This window comes from Sphaerodactylus townsendi, linkage group LG01 (genome assembly GCF_021028975.2).
Source record: "Sphaerodactylus townsendi isolate TG3544 linkage group LG01, MPM_Stown_v2.3, whole genome shotgun sequence".
In the NCBI taxonomy this organism is placed as follows: domain Eukaryota; kingdom Metazoa; phylum Chordata; class Lepidosauria; order Squamata; family Sphaerodactylidae; genus Sphaerodactylus; species Sphaerodactylus townsendi.
Window position 1 is genome coordinate 112,729,732 of NC_059425.1, and position 18,846 is coordinate 112,748,577.

The 18,846-nt window shown below is 43.4% G+C and overlaps 2 protein-coding genes across 2 annotated transcripts in view; one reads left to right on the top strand and one right to left on the bottom strand.

Annotated features, from left to right (window-relative positions):
- RSPO3 (R-spondin 3) overlaps positions 1-8,639 on the bottom strand; it is a 56,539-nt gene extending 47,900 nt beyond the window's left edge. Inside the window, exon 1 of the mRNA XM_048491223.1 lies at positions 8,282-8,639. Coding sequence (XP_048347180.1) covers positions 8,282-8,381 — 100 coding nt within the window. The 5' untranslated portion in view covers positions 8,382-8,639. The remainder of the gene's footprint in view (positions 1-8,281) is intronic.
- Positions 8,640-8,663: 24 nt separating this feature from the next.
- Positions 8,664-9,362, top strand: LOC125437700 (translation initiation factor IF-2-like). Its single transcript, XM_048505554.1, has one exon. It carries the CDS (start codon positions 8,664-8,666, stop codon positions 9,360-9,362), a length of 699 nt encoding a protein of 232 aa, XP_048361511.1.
- Positions 9,363-18,846: the final 9,484 nt, after the last annotated feature.

The window sequence follows — 18,846 nt, forward strand, 5'->3', positions numbered from 1 at the left end:
GACGAGTTTACAAAATAAGCTCATAAATGCTAGAATGCATCCAGCCATGAAACTTGAACAATTGAACCTGCAAAGTTTTAGTTAGTAGCTTTTTAATATTATGCATAAGCCATATAGTTAAAAAATGTATGCATATACATGTATGTGATGTAAGTGTTGCATACTTGATTCCACGTGAAAAAGATCTATCTTTAAACCTTCCAGTCTTCCCCCTTGCTATTTTAGTTCCCTGTGGCTATTTTGTTTTTGGTATAGCTTTTGGCATATAATTTTGTGATACCGTGCCTGTCAAAATAAGTGCATGATGTGGTTTTTCACTACAGATAGTGGAATGAATTTCAGATACATAATAGTTAGCTAAGGAGTGCAAGTCATGTTGTTCCAACCTCCAGGTGGTGGCTGGAGATCTCCTGGAATTACAAATAATTTAGACTGCACCCTTAGCAATTAGAAGATGAATCTGCAGTGCTTGGAGTTCTTGTAGATACAAGTGTGAAATAGGCATTCAGAGGAAGAGATGGAAATTCAGGCTTGTTTGTACTGTGGCTTATTTGGGCAGGTTTGATCCAAATTGGCTATTATTTCTGGCAATGCTTGAAAGAAATGCAAAAGAATGAGTGGAGGGCAATGAAACATTATTCACAGCAATAATAAAACATTTTGAAAGCATTTTAAGTCGTATGACTTTGTAGTTTGAAGACCCCTGCTCTAGAGTATAATAAAGAAACAAAAATATTTTAAGTGTTATAACAGTTGTTAAACATTTTGAAAGCATTTTGAAAATATTGTCAAAATTTTTTATCTTTGCTGTGTGCCATGGCCCATTGCTGTGTACAGATTTGTGAGTTGAGATACGTTATGTAATGTGATGGTGGCTTTGAGATGACCTGGTGCAGAAAATTGTTCTTTCGTTATAGTGGGGGTGGGTGGCCTTTGGTCGTGGTGGAGGAGGGTGGCTGCCCATAAATCAGAGTGGGCACAAAACTCAGATTTTGCCCTAGGCTCCATTTTCCCTAGCTCAGGGGTAGGGAACCTGCGGCTCGAGAGCCGCATGCGGCTCTTCTGCCCTTGCACTGTGGCTCCACAAGCCGAGTAGCCAGCCCCATCCTTGCCCGCCTTGCAGGCAGCTGGGCGGGCGCACCAACTGCCCACGGTCGGGCCTACCATGCTACCGCAGGCTTCTCCGCCTCTGTTGGATGTAGGTGGGTGCTTCAGCGTCGGGCGAGGCCTGAGCCACCGCTTCATCCTTGCCCACCCTGGTAGGCATGGGGCAGGGTCAGCGATCCATGCACTTCTCAGAATGAGCGGAGTAAAAGGTAAAACCCCCTCTATATATAGTGTTATTCTTATTTTAAATGTCAAAAATTATTTGCGGCTCCAAGTGTTTTCTTTTCCCGTGGAAAACGGGTCCAAATGGCTCTTTGAGTGTTAAAGGTTCCCTACCCCTGCCCTAGCTATACCTCTGGGAAATCCAGAATGGTCAATTTAATCTCATCCAAGGACAAATTCATCTGATTTAGGGGTGACAATTTACCTACAGTATTTTAAAGTGCAATTGTACTAGCATGGTATCTTTGCAATTAATAAAAGTGGCAAATACTTAAAAACTATATTCTTGCTATCAGTGGAGAGCATCTACACAGTTACACTTGTATGTGTCTTCCTCAGCTTTCTATTGATTTGTCACATTTGTGTCCTGCTGTCTGCTATTAAGCTCTAGGAGCAAACAACAGATTCCTACAAACTGGTTGTTGTGGGTTTTCCGGGCTGTGTGGCCGTGGTCTGGTGGATCTTGTTCCTAACGTTTGGCCTGCATCTGTGGCTGGCATCTTCAGAGGTGTATCACAGAAGGAAGTCTGTTACACACTGTGTCAGATTGCTACAAAGTTTTCCATCCAGGGGCACACCTCCTAGCAATATAATTGAACTATGTGCACCTCATTCTCTTATCTTGATTAATCTCATTTATATTGTAACCAATTATCTCTTTGTAAATGTATCTGTATCACTCTAGAGCAGGGGTCTTCAAACTATGGCCCTCCAGATGTTCATAGACTACAATTCCCATGAGTCCTACCACTTGGCCATGCTGGCAGGGGCTGATGGGAATTGTAGTCCATGAACATCTGGAGGGCCATAGTTTGAAGACCCCTGCTCTAGAGTATAATAAAGAAACAAAAGTCAAGAAGAGAAATGCTCTTCATCTGAAAGGTAGTTCTGGGTTTGCAGGGAAAACACCTTATCTGGAGAAATGGGTTTGATCTCCACTCCTCCACATGAGCAGCAGAGTCTTATCTGGTGAATCAGATTTGTTTCCCCACACCTACATTCCTGCTGAGTGACCCTGGACTAGTCACAGTTCTTTGAAACTCTCTCAGCCCTATCTACCTCACAAGATGTCTATTGTAGGGAGAGGAAGGTAAAAAGTTTGTAAGCCTTATACGTTTGTAAAAAGTTTGAGTCTCCTTACAGATGAGAGGAAAAAGCGGTGGGGTATAAATCCAAACTCTTCTTCTGCTTCTAAGTAGATCATTCTTCTCCACTCTTTCTCCTCTTTGAGCCCATCATGAGGAGGAAAGGGGGCATACTGTTGTTTCAATAAAATATGTAAAAGAAATTAATCGCCAAACACACTGTTCATTCACCTGATGGGTGTGAGGTTCTGATCATTGAATTTTTATCCTGATCTTTCTGCAATGAAGGGAAGACATCCTGTGTACCGCTGAAGCTCTGCCAGTGAGATTAAAGGTGGAATGGAACTTTTACCTGGCTCTCTCAAGTTCTGATCCAACAATTAAGCCAATACTAGCCCTTTCAGAGGGCTTTCTCAGGGGAAGGGGAGAAATGGAATGAGTAGGAGAGGAGATGCAAAATGAGAAGGAAAAAGAAGGGTGGGATGAGAAGGTGGTAGGAGTGGCAACAGCAATAAAGGTAGAGGGTCCCACAGTGGAACAAACTGGGGAGGGGAGTGATGAAAGAAAAAAAATGTGATGAAGCAAGAGAGGGAGTAAGGGCAGAAACAATTTGAATGGAAAGTAGAAGGAGCCATCACTTCTTTCCTTCCTCTCTGAAGTCTCTGTTCCATACTTATGAAACTAAGATATACTATAATCAAATGAAATAATATTTTGCTACCTTCTTTCTGCTCTTCAACCTATGTAAAACTTGGAATGCACTACATAGGAATGTAATTGTGCTCCCATTTAGATTTTTTGCATTCCAAAATGTTAGAAGAAAAAGCAAGAAATCCATGCTGACATCACTTGTATCATGTGGATTGCCCTATGACTGTTTCAGCAATGCATGTGGACAGGACACTGACGTGTATACAAAAGGTCAGGAAAAACTCTCACACACAACCACACACACATATGTGCATCCCAATTTCCAAAAAAAGTAATTGCAAATTTAAGTACATAAAAGGAGGAACAATGTATCTGGTGTCTGTTAAAGTTCAGTAACTTTTTGTTCAGATGGTAGCTGTTTGCCACACAAAATATTGATCTTTTCTGTGTATTCACAGTGGGAGAATATCTGCACATACTGAGTACCCCTGGATTTTTTGGGCTAAATGATGCACATTTGTGACAATGAGATGCCATATTTGGACATTATCTTTGTAGGTCTACACTCTGAGGAAGTGAATGGGGTTTTTTTTGGCAAAGACTAAATAGTGTAGTGTGTTAATCTTTAAAAGTTATAATAAAACACGTTGTCATTCTTTCTGCTATGTACAATTTTTTTAAAAAACAAACAAACACTGAGGTCCTTATCTGTGCTTAATTTCAGTGGAGACAGCGAAGATCTAATGGTGAGTAATTCAGTTGACATTGCAAGCAACTGATTTTTATCAGCCTTAACTCCAAAATATTTAGAATGAGTTTCAAACAAAAAAAGAGTCTTGTGACACCTTAAAAGCTTACAAAAGTATTGAAAAATAAGCTTTCATGAGCTATAGCTCACTTCATATGATGCATGAAACAAATGACAAAATGGACTCTAGCCCACAAAATATAGTGCCCTCTTTGGCTAATATTTTAAGGGATCACAAGATTCTTGATTGTTTTGGCTTTAGCAAACTACTATGGCTACCTCACTGGAATTTGAATGATGCCCACATTTTTTTCCTTCCAATCAGTTAAAATTATATATATATAGATATAGATATATAGATATATATATATATATATATATATATATATATATATATATATATAGATATAGATATATATATAGATATATATATATATATATATATATATATATATATATATATATATATATATATATATATATATAGATATAGATATAGATATATATAGATATAGATATATATAGATATATATATATATAGATATAGATATATATATATAGATATATAGATATAGATATATATATATATATATATTTAATCTCTGAAAGTACAGACCTGTACTTTTCCAGTATCTGTATTTTGGAATAGGTGTGCCTACAAAGGGAAATACCCTTGCAAAGAGAGAGAACATCTTTTTCCTAATTTTTGTTTTAGCTAATTCATTTTAGCTACTCAGATGATTATTGTTACCCTGATCTATTGGAACAGCATCAAAATCTGACAGCTTGAAGTTCATTTTTAGGAATTCAAAACCACCATGAATGCAGACTGTGTTCTTCTTAGATCCTTCTGTGTACTGACTGCCACTAGATGAGGACATCTTGACCATGCGTATCACCATTTCATAGTCCTGTGGTCAGTGAAGTTTTCCTGTTATTCTACTGGTTGTGGTTTGACTGTTCCAGTATTTTCAGTCAGGATTCACAAAAATCTGAAACTGAAAAGTTTCAATGGCAGTTTGTGGCATATCATAAAGGTATGGGGTCTGCTTTTCAAACAGTTCTCTGAAAACTCAGGGACAGCATGCCCTGAATTGTTTTTGGAATTCTAGTTATTAAAAGCTGAGTAACAATCTGGGACATCTACGCAGTGACTTAGAATAAAAAATGCAGCTGCAGTTCTCCTTCAATTTTGTACTCACATCTTGGCTCTCTCTCACACACCTGGTGTCTTTTGCCTATGAAAACTCCTAAAATGAAGTTAGGAGCCCGTGAAACATATTGGCCCCTTTATGTCCTATGTGGGGTAGTGAACTGGCCACTGACCCCATCCCAGATCCCAACATTCTGTCATGCACCAGTTCTTGAGCAAAGCTGAAAGGAAACTCTCCAAGGAGACCAAGACAATGTTGCAACTGACTAATTTAATTATTGGCAAGGAGACAGAGTAGCTTGAAAAACACCAGCAGAATAATATATAATGAGCAATACATTATCATATCCCCACAGTTTGCTTTGTAGGGACATCACTATGGCTATTTATTTAGTTCCCTAAAGAATGCAGATGTAGCAACAAGATCCTGGCCACATTTTAAGATTGCACCTCGGCTCTCCGAAGTCAAGTGACTGGTGAAATCTGCCTTTGAAGTTAATATATTGCCCAACTTACATTGTCCAATTTATTTCTAGGGAGGATAAGAAGTGATTTTCTACCCTATTGTTCAAACATCTGTGCTTTGTCACCTGATCTTCTCCCTCCTTTTTTTATTATTCCTATTATTTTATCCAAATACAAGTTTAAGGTGGGAGATTGTTTCCTTTGAAGTCAATGGCAAAGCTTCGGGTGGGGACGAAAAGAGATGCACTTTCGCGCCATGTGCTGGCAAGTGTCTCTTGCAGTTTCCCACAGCTGTGCGTCTGGGACAAACGGTCCCTGGAAAGAAATCTGCACCTGCAAAGAAGAGGCCGGCGTGTGTTCGGGGCAGAACGCCAGGGGGCGCAGCTCTCAAGGCCCTGCAGCGTCAATGCGAGCGACTGGAAAGAGAGGGTAGCAGGGCAGGCACAGACGGGGCTTGGCGAAAGGCGAACTTCTTCGAACATCATTCACAGCTATCTTTCATCCCACTTCCCCATACAGGCTCAGTCCTTCCAGAGAAAACACCGCCAGGAGGGGTAGTTGTTGCTTTTGTTCCTCATAGCCCCATCACGGGCGGGCGGCGGGGGGAGCCTTATTGTTCATAGCGATGTAGGTGTTGTCGTACAAAGGGGCAGAAGATATGAGAGGATGGGTATTCTCACAGGCAGGTACAAAAAGTCGTTTCTGGTAAGCTGAGTCCGCTGCAAAAATAGATTTGGAAGAGCTTCCTTCTGTGTTAGACCTGACATCACCCGTTCCCCTATGCAGATCGACCCTGGAGGCTGAAGCCGTCAAGTGATAGACTTGCTTCTGAGCCATCTCACACGCCTTCGCACACACAGGAGAGAGGAAAGCAGCGCTCTAGTGCCGGGGGAGCCTCGGAAAACAGACGGGCGGCAGGCGCAGCTGCGCCGGGGCGGTCCACGGGAGTGAAGGAAGGGCCCTGGAGGGTCCCTTGGAAGGCACCCTCTTCCTAACCAGTGGCCCTGGACGAGCACCTAGGATTTGGACGCCGTAGCTGGGTAGTTTCAAAGAAGGAAAGATCCTCCTCTGGGGAGTACGCCCGCCTCCCCTGCTACCTAGGCGAAACGAGAGGTGGGAAGCTCTGAAAAATACGAACTGTTCCCTCGCCCGCCAAGGGCAATAAACTGGTGGCTGGTCGTAGTCCTTCCCGCTCTCTTTCGCCGGCCACCACGGGGACGCTAGGATGTCCGGAGGTCCCTCTCGCACACGTATCTCACGCAAGAGGTGTATTTTCAGGGCACCTTCGGTGAATCACCCCTTGTTTTCCAGAGACCGATGGCACAAAGAACGCTTTCAAGGAACACGCTTGCCAAGGTGCGGAAAAGGAAGGCTGGGCAAAACCTAGGAAATAACCCAGTGTACTTTTTTTGATCGAACACAGACAGCCGTGTGTTCTGACATTTCCCGCTCCGTATCAGGACGGAGCTGTTAAGCAAGAGGGAAATAAGCAGACCTTTTTCACATGCAACGTGCGGGAGGAAGCCCAGGAGGAAGCCCCGAGAGGGCCGAGAGACAGATCGTCGTGTGCCTGCAGGCTATCTCGGAAGGGCACCTTAGAGACAATATGGGGGAAAAGAAGGTTTGGGCTGAACAGCCTGACGTTTTCCAAAACCCGAGGTGGGGTGCATGTGTTAAACCTGAAAGCACAACCGCATAGAAAGCCAGAACTCTCGGCCTCAGTTCTACTCGGTGAGAATTGGACAGAACTCCTCTCGTTCTTCCAGTCGTCATCCCCCCCCCCTCCCCCAAAGCCTGATCTCATCAAAAGGTGAACTCACCTAAGTCCAAAAATGTATCTAACCCGGTGGGATTGCCTTACACAACACATCAGTTTATCCTGCGCATCAGATCACACCAACCCAAAGAGCATATGTCAGGCTCTGCCTGGATGGAGCACAGCTGGGACTCACATGGAAACTCGTCTGAATTTCTTGAAGAGCCGGGCGTGGGTATCACAAAAAATAAGGGCACAGATCCAGCCAAAATAACAGCACGTTTAACGTCTCCCTGACTTTAATCGGAACAACCCAGACTCTTGACATTCGAGGGACTTAAATGACAATCATCAGCTGATCCTTGCCAAGTGATTCTGTGGGCACTGCTCAGATTTTTCTGGATGTTGGCTCTTGCTAATCACAAGACATGTCACCGATTTTTTAAGAGAGTGGGGTTTTTTTTTCATTTTAGGAGGACTAAAAATCGCATGAGGCCAGGGTCAAGACCTTCCAGCTCTTCTCTCTGGACCAGTGCGGACCATGTGAAATCGTTCTTTTATTTCACTGGTTACAGTAAGACTACTACTGGGTACCCGGATTACCTGGTACAATCCCAAGTTCAGTTGGAGCTGGAGTCTGGACTCTGCCAACCCAAAATCAAGGATACTCACATCACATGACGACATCCCAACCCCGCTAACGAACTTACAGGGACACACAGCGATATTGTCACTGAATCCTAAATGATGGGCTGAGGACAGCAGGAAAGCAAGGGACCAAATGAAGGCTACATTTCCAGCCCTTGGTGGGAGAGAGAAGGCTACTTACAGTTTCCCGTTTAAAGGGCGGGGGGGGGGGGCGTGACGCACAAGTTTGCTTGAAAGTGAGTTTCACTAAATTCTAAACTCCTTCCTTGGGATTGCCTTTTCAGATGGTGGGGATCGCGTTGCATAGTTGGGAGGGGGGGACCCATTTCGATTTCAGAGACCCCTTCCCGAGTCACTGCGCCCTGCCCCGAGCGGCGGCATCGCGGAGGGCGGAGGAGAAAACGCGACCGCTGCGGAGAGACGCCGGAGGAAAAAGGCACACTTACTTCTTCCCTGTCGCCGGACTCTGGCAGGGTGCTGCTGGCTGCCAACGTCTTCCATCAAGTTCAAAATGATAAAGAGCCAAGAAACCAGTCGCAATTGCATAGTAACCCTGGAGAAGTTCACGTCTCTGGTCCTTTCGGGGAAGGGGAGGAGTGGGGAGGGAGAGGGGGGAGAAGGGAGAGCCGCAGAAATACCTGCCTCGGATATTGGCTCCCGGTCTTCTTCTTGAAAAACGAGAGCGCGAGTTAAGGGGACGGGGACTGCCCTTCCGAGCGGCCCCAACCCTCGCCTCCGGGCAGCCTCAGCAAAAGGGGGGCCAGGCAAGGAAGGAGCCCGGGAGCAGCAGCGAAGAAGGGCCTCGCCTTGGCCAAGGCAGGTAGTCGCATGGTGCAGGCAGGGCGGCGGGGAGGGGGCCGAGAAAAGCACGGCGGGGACGACCGACGCGCCGCTCCGGCTACAGACCGCCGGGCCCCCTGGGCAGCTCCATGGGCAGGTGCCGCTTCCTCGGCCGCTCAGCCTCGCAGGAAGGCTCCGGGAGAGGACCCCATCGGAGGCGCCAGGAACGGGCTGACTCCCGCGCTGCGCTCGCTCGCTCGCTCGAGAAGCTGCCGCCTCCGCCCGCCGCCTCCCTCTAGCCCAGCAGCATCTCTGGCAGCAGCAGATGCACACTCCGGAAGCCCGCGCGGGAGGGGGGCGGACCCCTTAGAAAAGTTGCCCCCCGCCCTACTCCTCCACACTGGAGTCCAGAGCTCGTCCCTCCGCTGCCAAACTCCGGCCGACGCTCCGCTGGGAGGAGAAGCGCGGCAGCAGCTGGTGGGCTCTGTCCGTAAGGGAGCCAGCCAGCCAGGCGGCCCTTCCCGCTCCCTCCGCCCTCGCCCTCCCGGCAGTCCAGGGGGATTTCTGGAGCCCGCACGAAGTAGGGAAAGCAAATGCCAATTGGACGCTTCGCGACCGGGGCGAGGACCTTCCAATCGCCCACTGGCGGCGGCTCCGGCTGGCGTGAAGAGAAGGAGGGACCCGGCGGCCGGGGTGGGTGGGTGGGAGCGCGCGCGCTCGCACCCAGGAGCCTGGCCTGGCCAATGACTTCGTATTGCTCGTGCAGGGCTCAGGATTATTCAGAGGCGACCACAAAAGGGGAGTCTCTCTCTCTCTCTCTCTCTCTCTCTCTCTGTGTGTGTGTGTCAAAGAGGGGGACCCCCATGTCTGGGCGGCGGGAGGCGGGGAGGTTCTGTGCAGTTCAAGAACCCACCGTTTCTTCTCTGCTAAATAATAAGAATGTTCTGATATCTTTATTAAAGCTGAACTGAAATCTACAACCCAGAGAGCTGGTTTAGGAGTTCCATATACTTCTGCCTTAACCACAATGCAAAAAAAAAAAAAATTGGAAATAAAAAGGGGTGTGTGTCGATGGATGCAGATACAGCTTCCACCTTTTAGCTAATCAAATAAGCACAAGTTTGGCCCTCGCTAGCCCTACCCCTTCATGATGCATTGCCAAAGCTCTTCTTCCCTGCTTATGCGTACTTTGCAATAGCTGGGAGTTTTAAAAGCCAAGGATAAGGTTGTTTTTTTGGTTGAAGAAACTACTCAAAACTGAACTATGCTATAGTGCTGTTAACAGTTCAAAATACAGCTCCACAGCCACAGCATGAAATGAAAGATGGTGTGCTGTGGCCTTCGTTCAGACATTATGACAAACCATCATTAGGCATGAATTTATACAAACCTGGCTTATTCCTGTGCTCACCTGTGACCCTCAATCATCTCTGCTCCCTGCAGCAGAAATTGTGACCCTATACTAGGGTTTAATCTAGGCCTGATTCTGCATGGGCCAAAAACAGCGGTGTGAAAACAGTATAAACCCCTTTAAACCGTTTTACACCACCGTTTTCACACTGCTGTTTTTGGCCCATGTGGAATCAGCCTAGGTTTGAAAACCAGGTGGGGGGGGGGAAAGGAAACATCTGTACTGCACCATAGCATGATGGGACAAACACGCAATGACCTCTTCCTCTTGAATATAGAAATGCTGGCAAGTTATTTGGTTCTAATTCTGGCATTGGCTGGGTCACTTATAAAGGACTGAACAAAAGTAAATCATGGTGCTATGGAACTAGAAATGGATTTGAATTTCTGTTAATGTTTATTTTATCAAAGGGAGAGTAGACATTGCTTATTTGTGCCAATATGGTTTGGAGCAATCTGACAATTTAGTCACAAAAAGCTTCAAGGTTCTCAGCATCTTCCAATATTTTAACTTTTGAAAAAAAAACATGCTTAAGGAAGAGTTTTATGATAGAAGATCCCAATAAAAATATCTCAAACAGACCAGTGTGGATTTTTCCAACAGACTATTGTGACTGCATTAACAGATTCATCCAATTATTGGACACTTATACAAAAACATTTTTTTCCGATTGTAGAAGTTTTGTACTTTTAACAACTACATGACTAGTTGCTGAACAAGTAAACTCTCTCCAGCAAAATGTCTTGGGGCTGATAAAAGCTGCACAGATTGTCTTTATGCACAGTGTGAGGCCACTAAAAGTACCACCAGACAGTACACTGTAAATCGAAGGCTGAAGTCCTAAAAACACTTTCCCGGGAAGAAGGAGAATAAACTTAGATTTATGTTTCAGCAGACCTGAATCTTACCGAAGTCTATTCAGTGGGGCTTACTTCTAAGCAAGTGTTCTTAGGGTAGCTGTGGAAAATGTAAGCTTTGGGTTTATAAACAACAACTGTACAATGTAGTCATTTGTTTATTTACAGTATTTATACCCTGCCTTTCTCCCCAGTGTGGACTCAGAGCAGCTTGCATTGGGGCAGAGGGCAGCATCTCCTCCATTTTATCCCCATAGCAGTCCTATGAGACTTGGCTGCGAGTGCATGACTGACCCAAAGTCACCCAGCTAGCTTCCATGGCAGAGTGGCAATTCATACCTGGGTCTACCAGATCACAGTCTGGCCAACACAAAGTATATGAAGTAGTTACTTACCTCTTTTATCTGACTCTAGGCTGAGGCCCAAAAAAGGATGGATAGGATTGCAGTTTGTTGGAGACAATGGAATGGGCTGCAACTAACTGCTGTGTTAACAAATGGGGATACACATGAAGATGGAAGTAGGAATCCATTGTACTCAAGTGTATATGTGCTTTGATTCCAAATTAATTTAGTTTGGATTAATTTCAACCCACTTTTTTGTTCAGCAAACGTCTCTGCTCACTTCCATTATGTGAGTGCTTTCACAACTCACCTTTTGCTCCTTGGCACCCACTCTTTTACATTTTGTGAATTCATAAATTTATCATTTTAAAATCATAAACTGAACAACCAAATAAAGAAATACCCTGTTGGAGTGTTACTTTCCCCCCTTTATGCATTGTTACAATTCTATGTCATAAAAATGTGATGGATTTAAAGACTGTGTGAGGCTCCCTTTGAAAAGGAATCCAAAGAAAATCTTTTAAATCGAGTTCATTTAAACTGGAAGGGATATTAGGCATATCTTTAAAAGGGCTATTCAGTTTAGAACCAGCATGGTGTAGTGGTTAAGAGCAATGGATTCTAATTTGGAGAACCAGATTTGTTTCCCCACTCCACCACATGAGTGGCGGAGTCTTATCTGGTGAACTGGATTTGTTTTCCCGCTGCTACACATGAAGCCTGCTGGGTGACCTTGGGCTAGTCACAGTTCTCCAAAACTATCTCAGCCCCACCTACCTCACATGGTGTTTGTTGTGGGGAGAGGGAGGGAATGAGTTTGCAAGCTGCTTTGAGGCTCCTTGCAGGTGAGAAAGGCAGAGTATAAATCCAAAATATTTTTCTTTAAATGTAGAGATACCTTGATACATACATAGAGAGTTTGTATTGTTTGGCAAGGCAGTAATGTGCAGATGGGGCAGAGGGCAGCATCCCCCCCCCCCCACACATCCCATGAAAATTTAGTATAAGCTCAATGAATAGTGTTCCTAAACATATCTGAGAAAAGATATATACATTCAAATTTACCTGCAACAAACTTAGGCCGTTTCCGCACAAAGGCGGAAATGGCCGGGTCGGCGTTTATAACGCCGACCCGACGACGCTGGGACCGTCTGCATGGACGGTCCTGGGAACAGCGGGGCAGCCGGCGCCACAGAGCGCCGGCGCCCGGCCGACCCGGCATGTCCTTGGGCCTCCGGCGTGTCGCCGAGGCCTGGGGACACGCCCCCTGGCCCTGCGCGCCAGCTCCAGCGGCGCAGGGCAGGGGGGCGTGTTCCCAGCCTCGGTGACGCACCGGAGGCCCGGGGACAAGGTGAGTGCCGGGTGGGGGAGGCGGCGTGAAGCTGCTGCCGTTCGCTCGGCAGCGGCTTCACTGTGGCGTTTCCCCAAAAAGAGCGCTGGGAAGCGCTCTGGGGAAACACCAGCTTCAGGCCGCGAGGGCGGCGCGGCTGCATTGCAGCTGCGCCCCCCATGCGAATGGCGGCCTGGAGACGGCGTTTTTACCGTCTCCAGGTCGCCATTCATTGCCCGTGCGGAAACGGCCTTAGAGAACTCTGTGGGAATAGTGTTAACATTACAAGAAAGTTCAGCTGTTTTACAGATTAAGTTCAGAGTACTTCAGCTATTTTACAGATTACACAGATTCACTATATTACATGTAACATCCAGCTTCCATTCATGTGGAAACCCTTGCAGCATCCTTTGCCACTTTTCCCATAGTTTTTCTATTGCCACAACATTATCAAAAGCAGAGTACAAAATAATTGTATTAATCTAAACATTACCAAATTACTTTTCATGATTGTTCCTTCCTTCCTACCCACCCAGCAGGGACATAGTTGTGGGGAGAAAGGCTAAAAATGTCCCAAAACCAGACAGAATATAATATATGAAAGAAAAAAGTTCACACTGTATTCAAATGCTCATAATCCCAAAGTTCATTTCAAGGTTTTAAACTTGCCATCTGTCGGAAAAAACCCCATATTACTGAAGAAATGGAACAATACCTTGAAGCCTTGGCATCATCCATGTGCACAACTGAAACACTGAAAAATTACTTTTTTTCTTTCTTGGACAATATTAGCCACATGTGATGAACAAATTGCTTATCTTTCCTTTTGTTTCTAAATATCAAGGGATCAAGAGAGGGAATTATCAGAAGTATAAGTGAGCAAGATTTTATTGGAATTTGTTTGTACAAGAACAGCAAGGGAGAAAGACAGGCTTACTTGAAATTAGTCAGTTTTCAGAGAAAAGCCCGTACTGTCAGTTTAACAGCAGAAGAACAAATTTTCCCACACTTAAGCAGTGTTTAATCAAGAGCATACATTAGGATGTCTGAACAATAGAAGAATTATCAATAATGCTTATTAATATCAATTTATCAATAAAGGAATACATTTCTGAACAGCTTATGCTCTCTAATATGTGAAAAATTGAATAATTTAACATTAATAAAGGAATACATGTTGGGAAAGATTAGATAAGGCTGCTCTTGTCCATCACTCAGGAGATTTTATAAGTATATTCTAAGTGAAAGAAAGAAAATATTGTTCCTCCACATCTATTATTCAGAGCTGTACAGTTGAAATCCTGTATATACTACTAGGGAGCAGGTCGTTGAAATCAATGGTTCTGAGTAAAGTATTGGCAGCATATTACATAATTACAGTTCTGAAATGTTCGGAATACATGTGCTACAGATAGTTAAATGAAAGGATATCATGTAAGGTCTGAAATGGGATGCCATCTCTGAACTGGGAAATATTGGATATTTTAGGGGAGGAGCCTGAGGGGGGCAGGGTTTTGGGGAAGAGAAAGTTCAATGTGGTATAAGGCCAAAGAGTCTATCCTCCAAAGTGGACATTTACTCCAGTTGAAGTGACCTCTGTCACCTGGAGATTAGTTATCATAGCAAGAAATTGCTTACTTACTTACTTACTGGCTGCATTTCTTCCCGGTAGAGCTCAAGGCAGCTTTCAATATAGAAAAAAATACACATTTTTTTTAAAAGATCGAAATTTAAAAGCACCATTTAGTAAATTTGACTAAATGCAGTTCTAAACAAAATTGTATTTAATTCCAAAAGACATAAAGTGATTGGGCCAGGTATAATTCCTTGGGGAAATTGTTCCATGATAAAGCCATAAAATGAGCTTCTTTGATTGATGGAACCGTCAGCAGGGCCTCTCCCTGTGACCTTAATTCCTGGGCAGAAACACTTAGGAGAAGATTGTCCTTCAGAAACCACAGTCTAGTAAATCAGGGGTCTGCAACCTGCAGCTCTCCAGATGGTCATGGACTATAATTCAACGGGCTGATGGGAATTGTAGTCCATGAACATCTGGAGAGCTGCAGGTTGCAGACCCCTGGCTCTAGTTGATCCAAATTCATCAAAAATAAACAATGTTAAAATTGGCTGCTGTTGCTTTTCCAAGCTGTGTGGCCATGATCTGGTAGTTTTTGCTCCTAATATTTTGCCTGCATTCATGGCTGACATCTTCAGGAGTATGTCACAGCAAGATGTGTTTCTCTCCATGGGACAGAATTGTATAGTGGGGTATATATACCGTTCTTCTATATAATTTGTTCACCTCAGAGGGGAGGGGAGGCACATTTGTATATGTCTAGGTGGAGTCATTTACAGTTGCATTTGCTGTTGTATTTGCAATCACATTCACAACTATATTTGTATTTGCATTCACATTTGCAACTGCACTTGCAATTGTATTTGCAATTGCACTAGCATGTGTAGAGTTCATTTTCAGTTCCTTCGAATGTCTCTGGTTTTTGGCTTTGGTGTTCTTTTAGCAGTGGTAGCCAAGTTCTGTGGATTTTCAGACTCTCTTCCTTTTTGTTGAAAATATTCCACTGTTTGTGGATTTCAATGAGGATTTCCACACAGCAGAAATAAAACATCCGTTTTGGCTTTCTATGTTTCCACAGTGCGGCGGACACAAGCATCGCCAGCCAAAACAGTTCTTTTTCCCTGCCTGCTGGCTAACAAAGCTCTGCTCAATCTTAGAGTTGTGTCTGCCATTTTGTATGCTGCTGCAGAAATTCTCCTGCCCCCGCCATTCAGTGAAGGTTTTCCACAGAGGTTTCCTCTGCTTGCAGCTCCTCTGTGTGCGATTTCACTATCAACATTAGAGAAAAATGTCTGTTTTGCCTAATGATCCCATGCACATTTCATTTTTTTTCGTTGTTTTGAGGGGGATGTCTATGAAGCTATGGCAACACAAATATATACATATTGCAGCTTCTGTAAAATCATGATGTCATAGCTTCGCAGACATCCCCCTCAAAACAACGAAAAAGGAAAAATGACACATGCGTGGGATTGCCAGGCAAAACAAACTTTATTAATCTACTTTTTACATGGAAATTGTGCATGGATGAACTGCAAACTGAGGAAACCTCCATGGGGAACTTTCACAGAGAATCTGCTACAGCACACAAAATGAATGAAAAAATGGAAGAAGTTTGTCCAGGAGAAATAAAGTGTTAAACCCAGGTTGGGAGGAAAATATTGCTAGTTTAGCAATTAAAAAAAACAGGTTGAGAGAAATAAAATTTTCTGAAGATGTTTTGGGGAAGAGAGCTAGGCAAACCTCTACCCTAAAACAGTTTCTAAAATGTCCTTAAGACGTTTTTATATATGCTGTGCAAAAATGATCAATGGTTTTTTATGTAGTTTAACGTAGTAGCCCTCAGAGTTAAAATAATTTCTATATCTTCAAATAAGATCCCATGTACAACTTGGCTTACTCATGGTTGATCCTGGTTGTGGAAGCCCTCTACAATACAATGTTAAAATTATACTAACAACATCCTAAAATATCAGTCCTTACCTTAAAAGAATATGCAAAGTGTTCAGATGTCACTGCAAGTTAAGTTTTGATGCAGACTGTTTTTCATCTTATGCTGTTGCTATCCCCTAACATATGAAACTAATACAAGCTGGCCTTTCTTCAGCCTTGGTTTTATTGGTCCATAAATGCATATTAGAAGCTCCTTTCTTTTGTGTGTTGCTCACATCATATCTCAAGGCTCAATAATTCTGGGGCTGTGGGAATTTGATCCTTCTCTCAGATTGCACAATTCATTGCAATGGTGATTGCTGAGTTATATATTTTAGATTATTATTATTATTGAATTTATTATTGTATTTGAAATATTGTTTTACTGATGAGTTTATATATTGCATGTATTGTATAAGTTGTTTTGATTGTTGTTTAGCCACTCAGAGCCTGGCCTTGGCCAAGAAAGGGTGGGATACTAAGTCAAACAAAATAAATTACATAAAAATGTGCTTGTCTGAGCAAAGGTGGCTACTGGATATTTGTGGTTTAATTTGGGGCAAGAGACCTAATTACTCCTTCCACCATGCCTTCACTACTTTGCAGTATGGCTGTGCCAAAGAGCAAATATATCTCCAGGGCCAAGCACCAATCATCAAGGCTTTGGGCCCATCTATTAGGAATGGATAGGACACTTGTGAAAATTCCACACAAAAGCTAAAAGTGGATTTGAGGCCTGTTTTTACTGATCAGGATGCAAAAGCTCAAGATAGATTTGTATTTTCAGGGATTAAAAGGCCACTAGTGCTCTCTGGAATCAGAAAGGGCATATAGTGGGATAATCATCTTCTCTAGCATTCCATCACAGGATTGCTAGACAAAGGCACTAGAATTGCAAAACAGCTTGACTTTGCTTCAGCTGGTAATTAATGAGGTGCTAAGAGTGGCCAAGCAAAGCATCCCACTCAGAGAATGTATGGCTCAAAAAGAGAAAGAAACCCCCTATCCTTTCAAACAACAGTGCCATTTAAATAAACAGAAAAGCCAAGCAACTTGAGATACCCAGCACCACTTTATCTATTCAGATTTGCCTGATATGATATACAGGATGCCTTATGATTAGGACTCAGAACATCTGTTTTTGTTTTTGACCTACCTTTTCTTAACATCCAGCCTGCTGAATAGATTTGGAGAACTCACAAGCTTGCACAGTGTTTGGTATAATTGTGGTTGGTCCTAACAAAAATGGCTTTTGTTTTTTAGCGGCTTCCAGTCTCTGCAGATTGGAGGGGTTGTCAGGACTGATTAGTGTGAGTAAACAGGATTGTACTATCCAACATGACTTAACACATTTTACAGTTTGTAGATACTCTGATTTGCGCTATGAAAATGCAGGCAGTGGAGTCTGTCCTAATGACTGAATTGGAATTGCCAGCTCTGGGTTGGAAAATACCTATATTTTGAGGGTGGAATCTGAGAAGGGTGGAGTTTAAATAGGGTAGGGACTTCAATGGAATATAATGCAATAGAGTCCACCTTCCAAAGAAGTAATTTTATCTGGGTGATCAGTTGTAATCCCAGGAAGTCTCCACTCACCATCTGGAGGGCAGTAACCGTTGCCTGAGTGAAGACAGAACTCTAGAAATATTAAATATATACTTTAAAATAATCTAGAATTGCAGTGGTCCATTTCTATAGCTTTCAGTAGTTGACATTCAGTAGTTGACATAGTCAGAGACAAGGACTGGACTGGTCAACTTCGTAGAAATGAAAACACTATTTAGAAGTTAAAGCTTCTTATTATGGATCACAAATACCCACAGCACAGTATGTACAGATTTGCATCTGCCACCCCAGATATCCATGGACTATGATTCCCATCGGCCCCTGCCAGCATGGCAATTGGTCATGCTGGCAGTGGCCAATGGGAATCATAGTCCACGAACAACTGGGCCGTCAAGAGTTGGACATCCCTGATCTATCGTATACAAAATCCAAAACAGATATAATATTAAAGTAAGGAATTCCTCATTTACCATTCCTGTGTGTGTGTGTTCTAGCCTTCTAGTTTCTTCTAGCCTTTGTCACATGATTTAATGACCTCCAAAACTCCCTCATGTCTTGCAAACTGAGGGCTGCAACTTCCTTTACTCATGTTGAATCTCCTTTTCCTGTTGCCTTCAACTTTTCCAAGCATTATTGCCTTTCCAGTCAGTCTGGTCTTCTCATAATCTGGATAGCCTAAGTTTTAGTCATTTTAGCTTCTAGGGAGAATTCAGCCTTGATTAGATCTAGAACTCCCTTATTTGTCTTTTTGGGAGAATTTGGTATCTTTCTTCATCAACCAACTTTCATACCCATACATAATAATGGAGGATACTATGGCATGAATTATGTTGATCCTGGTCATCAGTGACACATCCTTACCATTCCTATGGTTCCATTTATTTATTAAGTGCTGTCCTAAGCAGAGGTGCACCCTTTTAATCTTGGTTTAGGATTCCACTGTTAATTACTTCATTTATGCTCATGGAAACTAAAACATAACAATGCTGAGCATTTCATAGTGATCAGAGTGCTTCACATACACACCTTGTAAGTTAAATAAACATATCATACTACAGACAGGGGTAGGATTTAGAACATGTGGTCTTTTAAGGCCAAATAGTGAGTTCACAAGTGAGGTAAGATTCAAAATAGGGACTTCTTGGGAGCTTGCAGTGCAATGCTTCAGAGTTAGTTACACCAGTCTAAGTCCATTGGTTTCAAGAATCCTGTGAA

Bases quoted from the DNA above. Each gene is read 5' to 3' on its own strand.
- LOC125437700 (XM_048505554.1), top strand. From the start codon at position 8,664: ATGGTGCAGGCAGGGCGGCGGGGAGGGGGCCGAGAAAAGCACGGCGGG.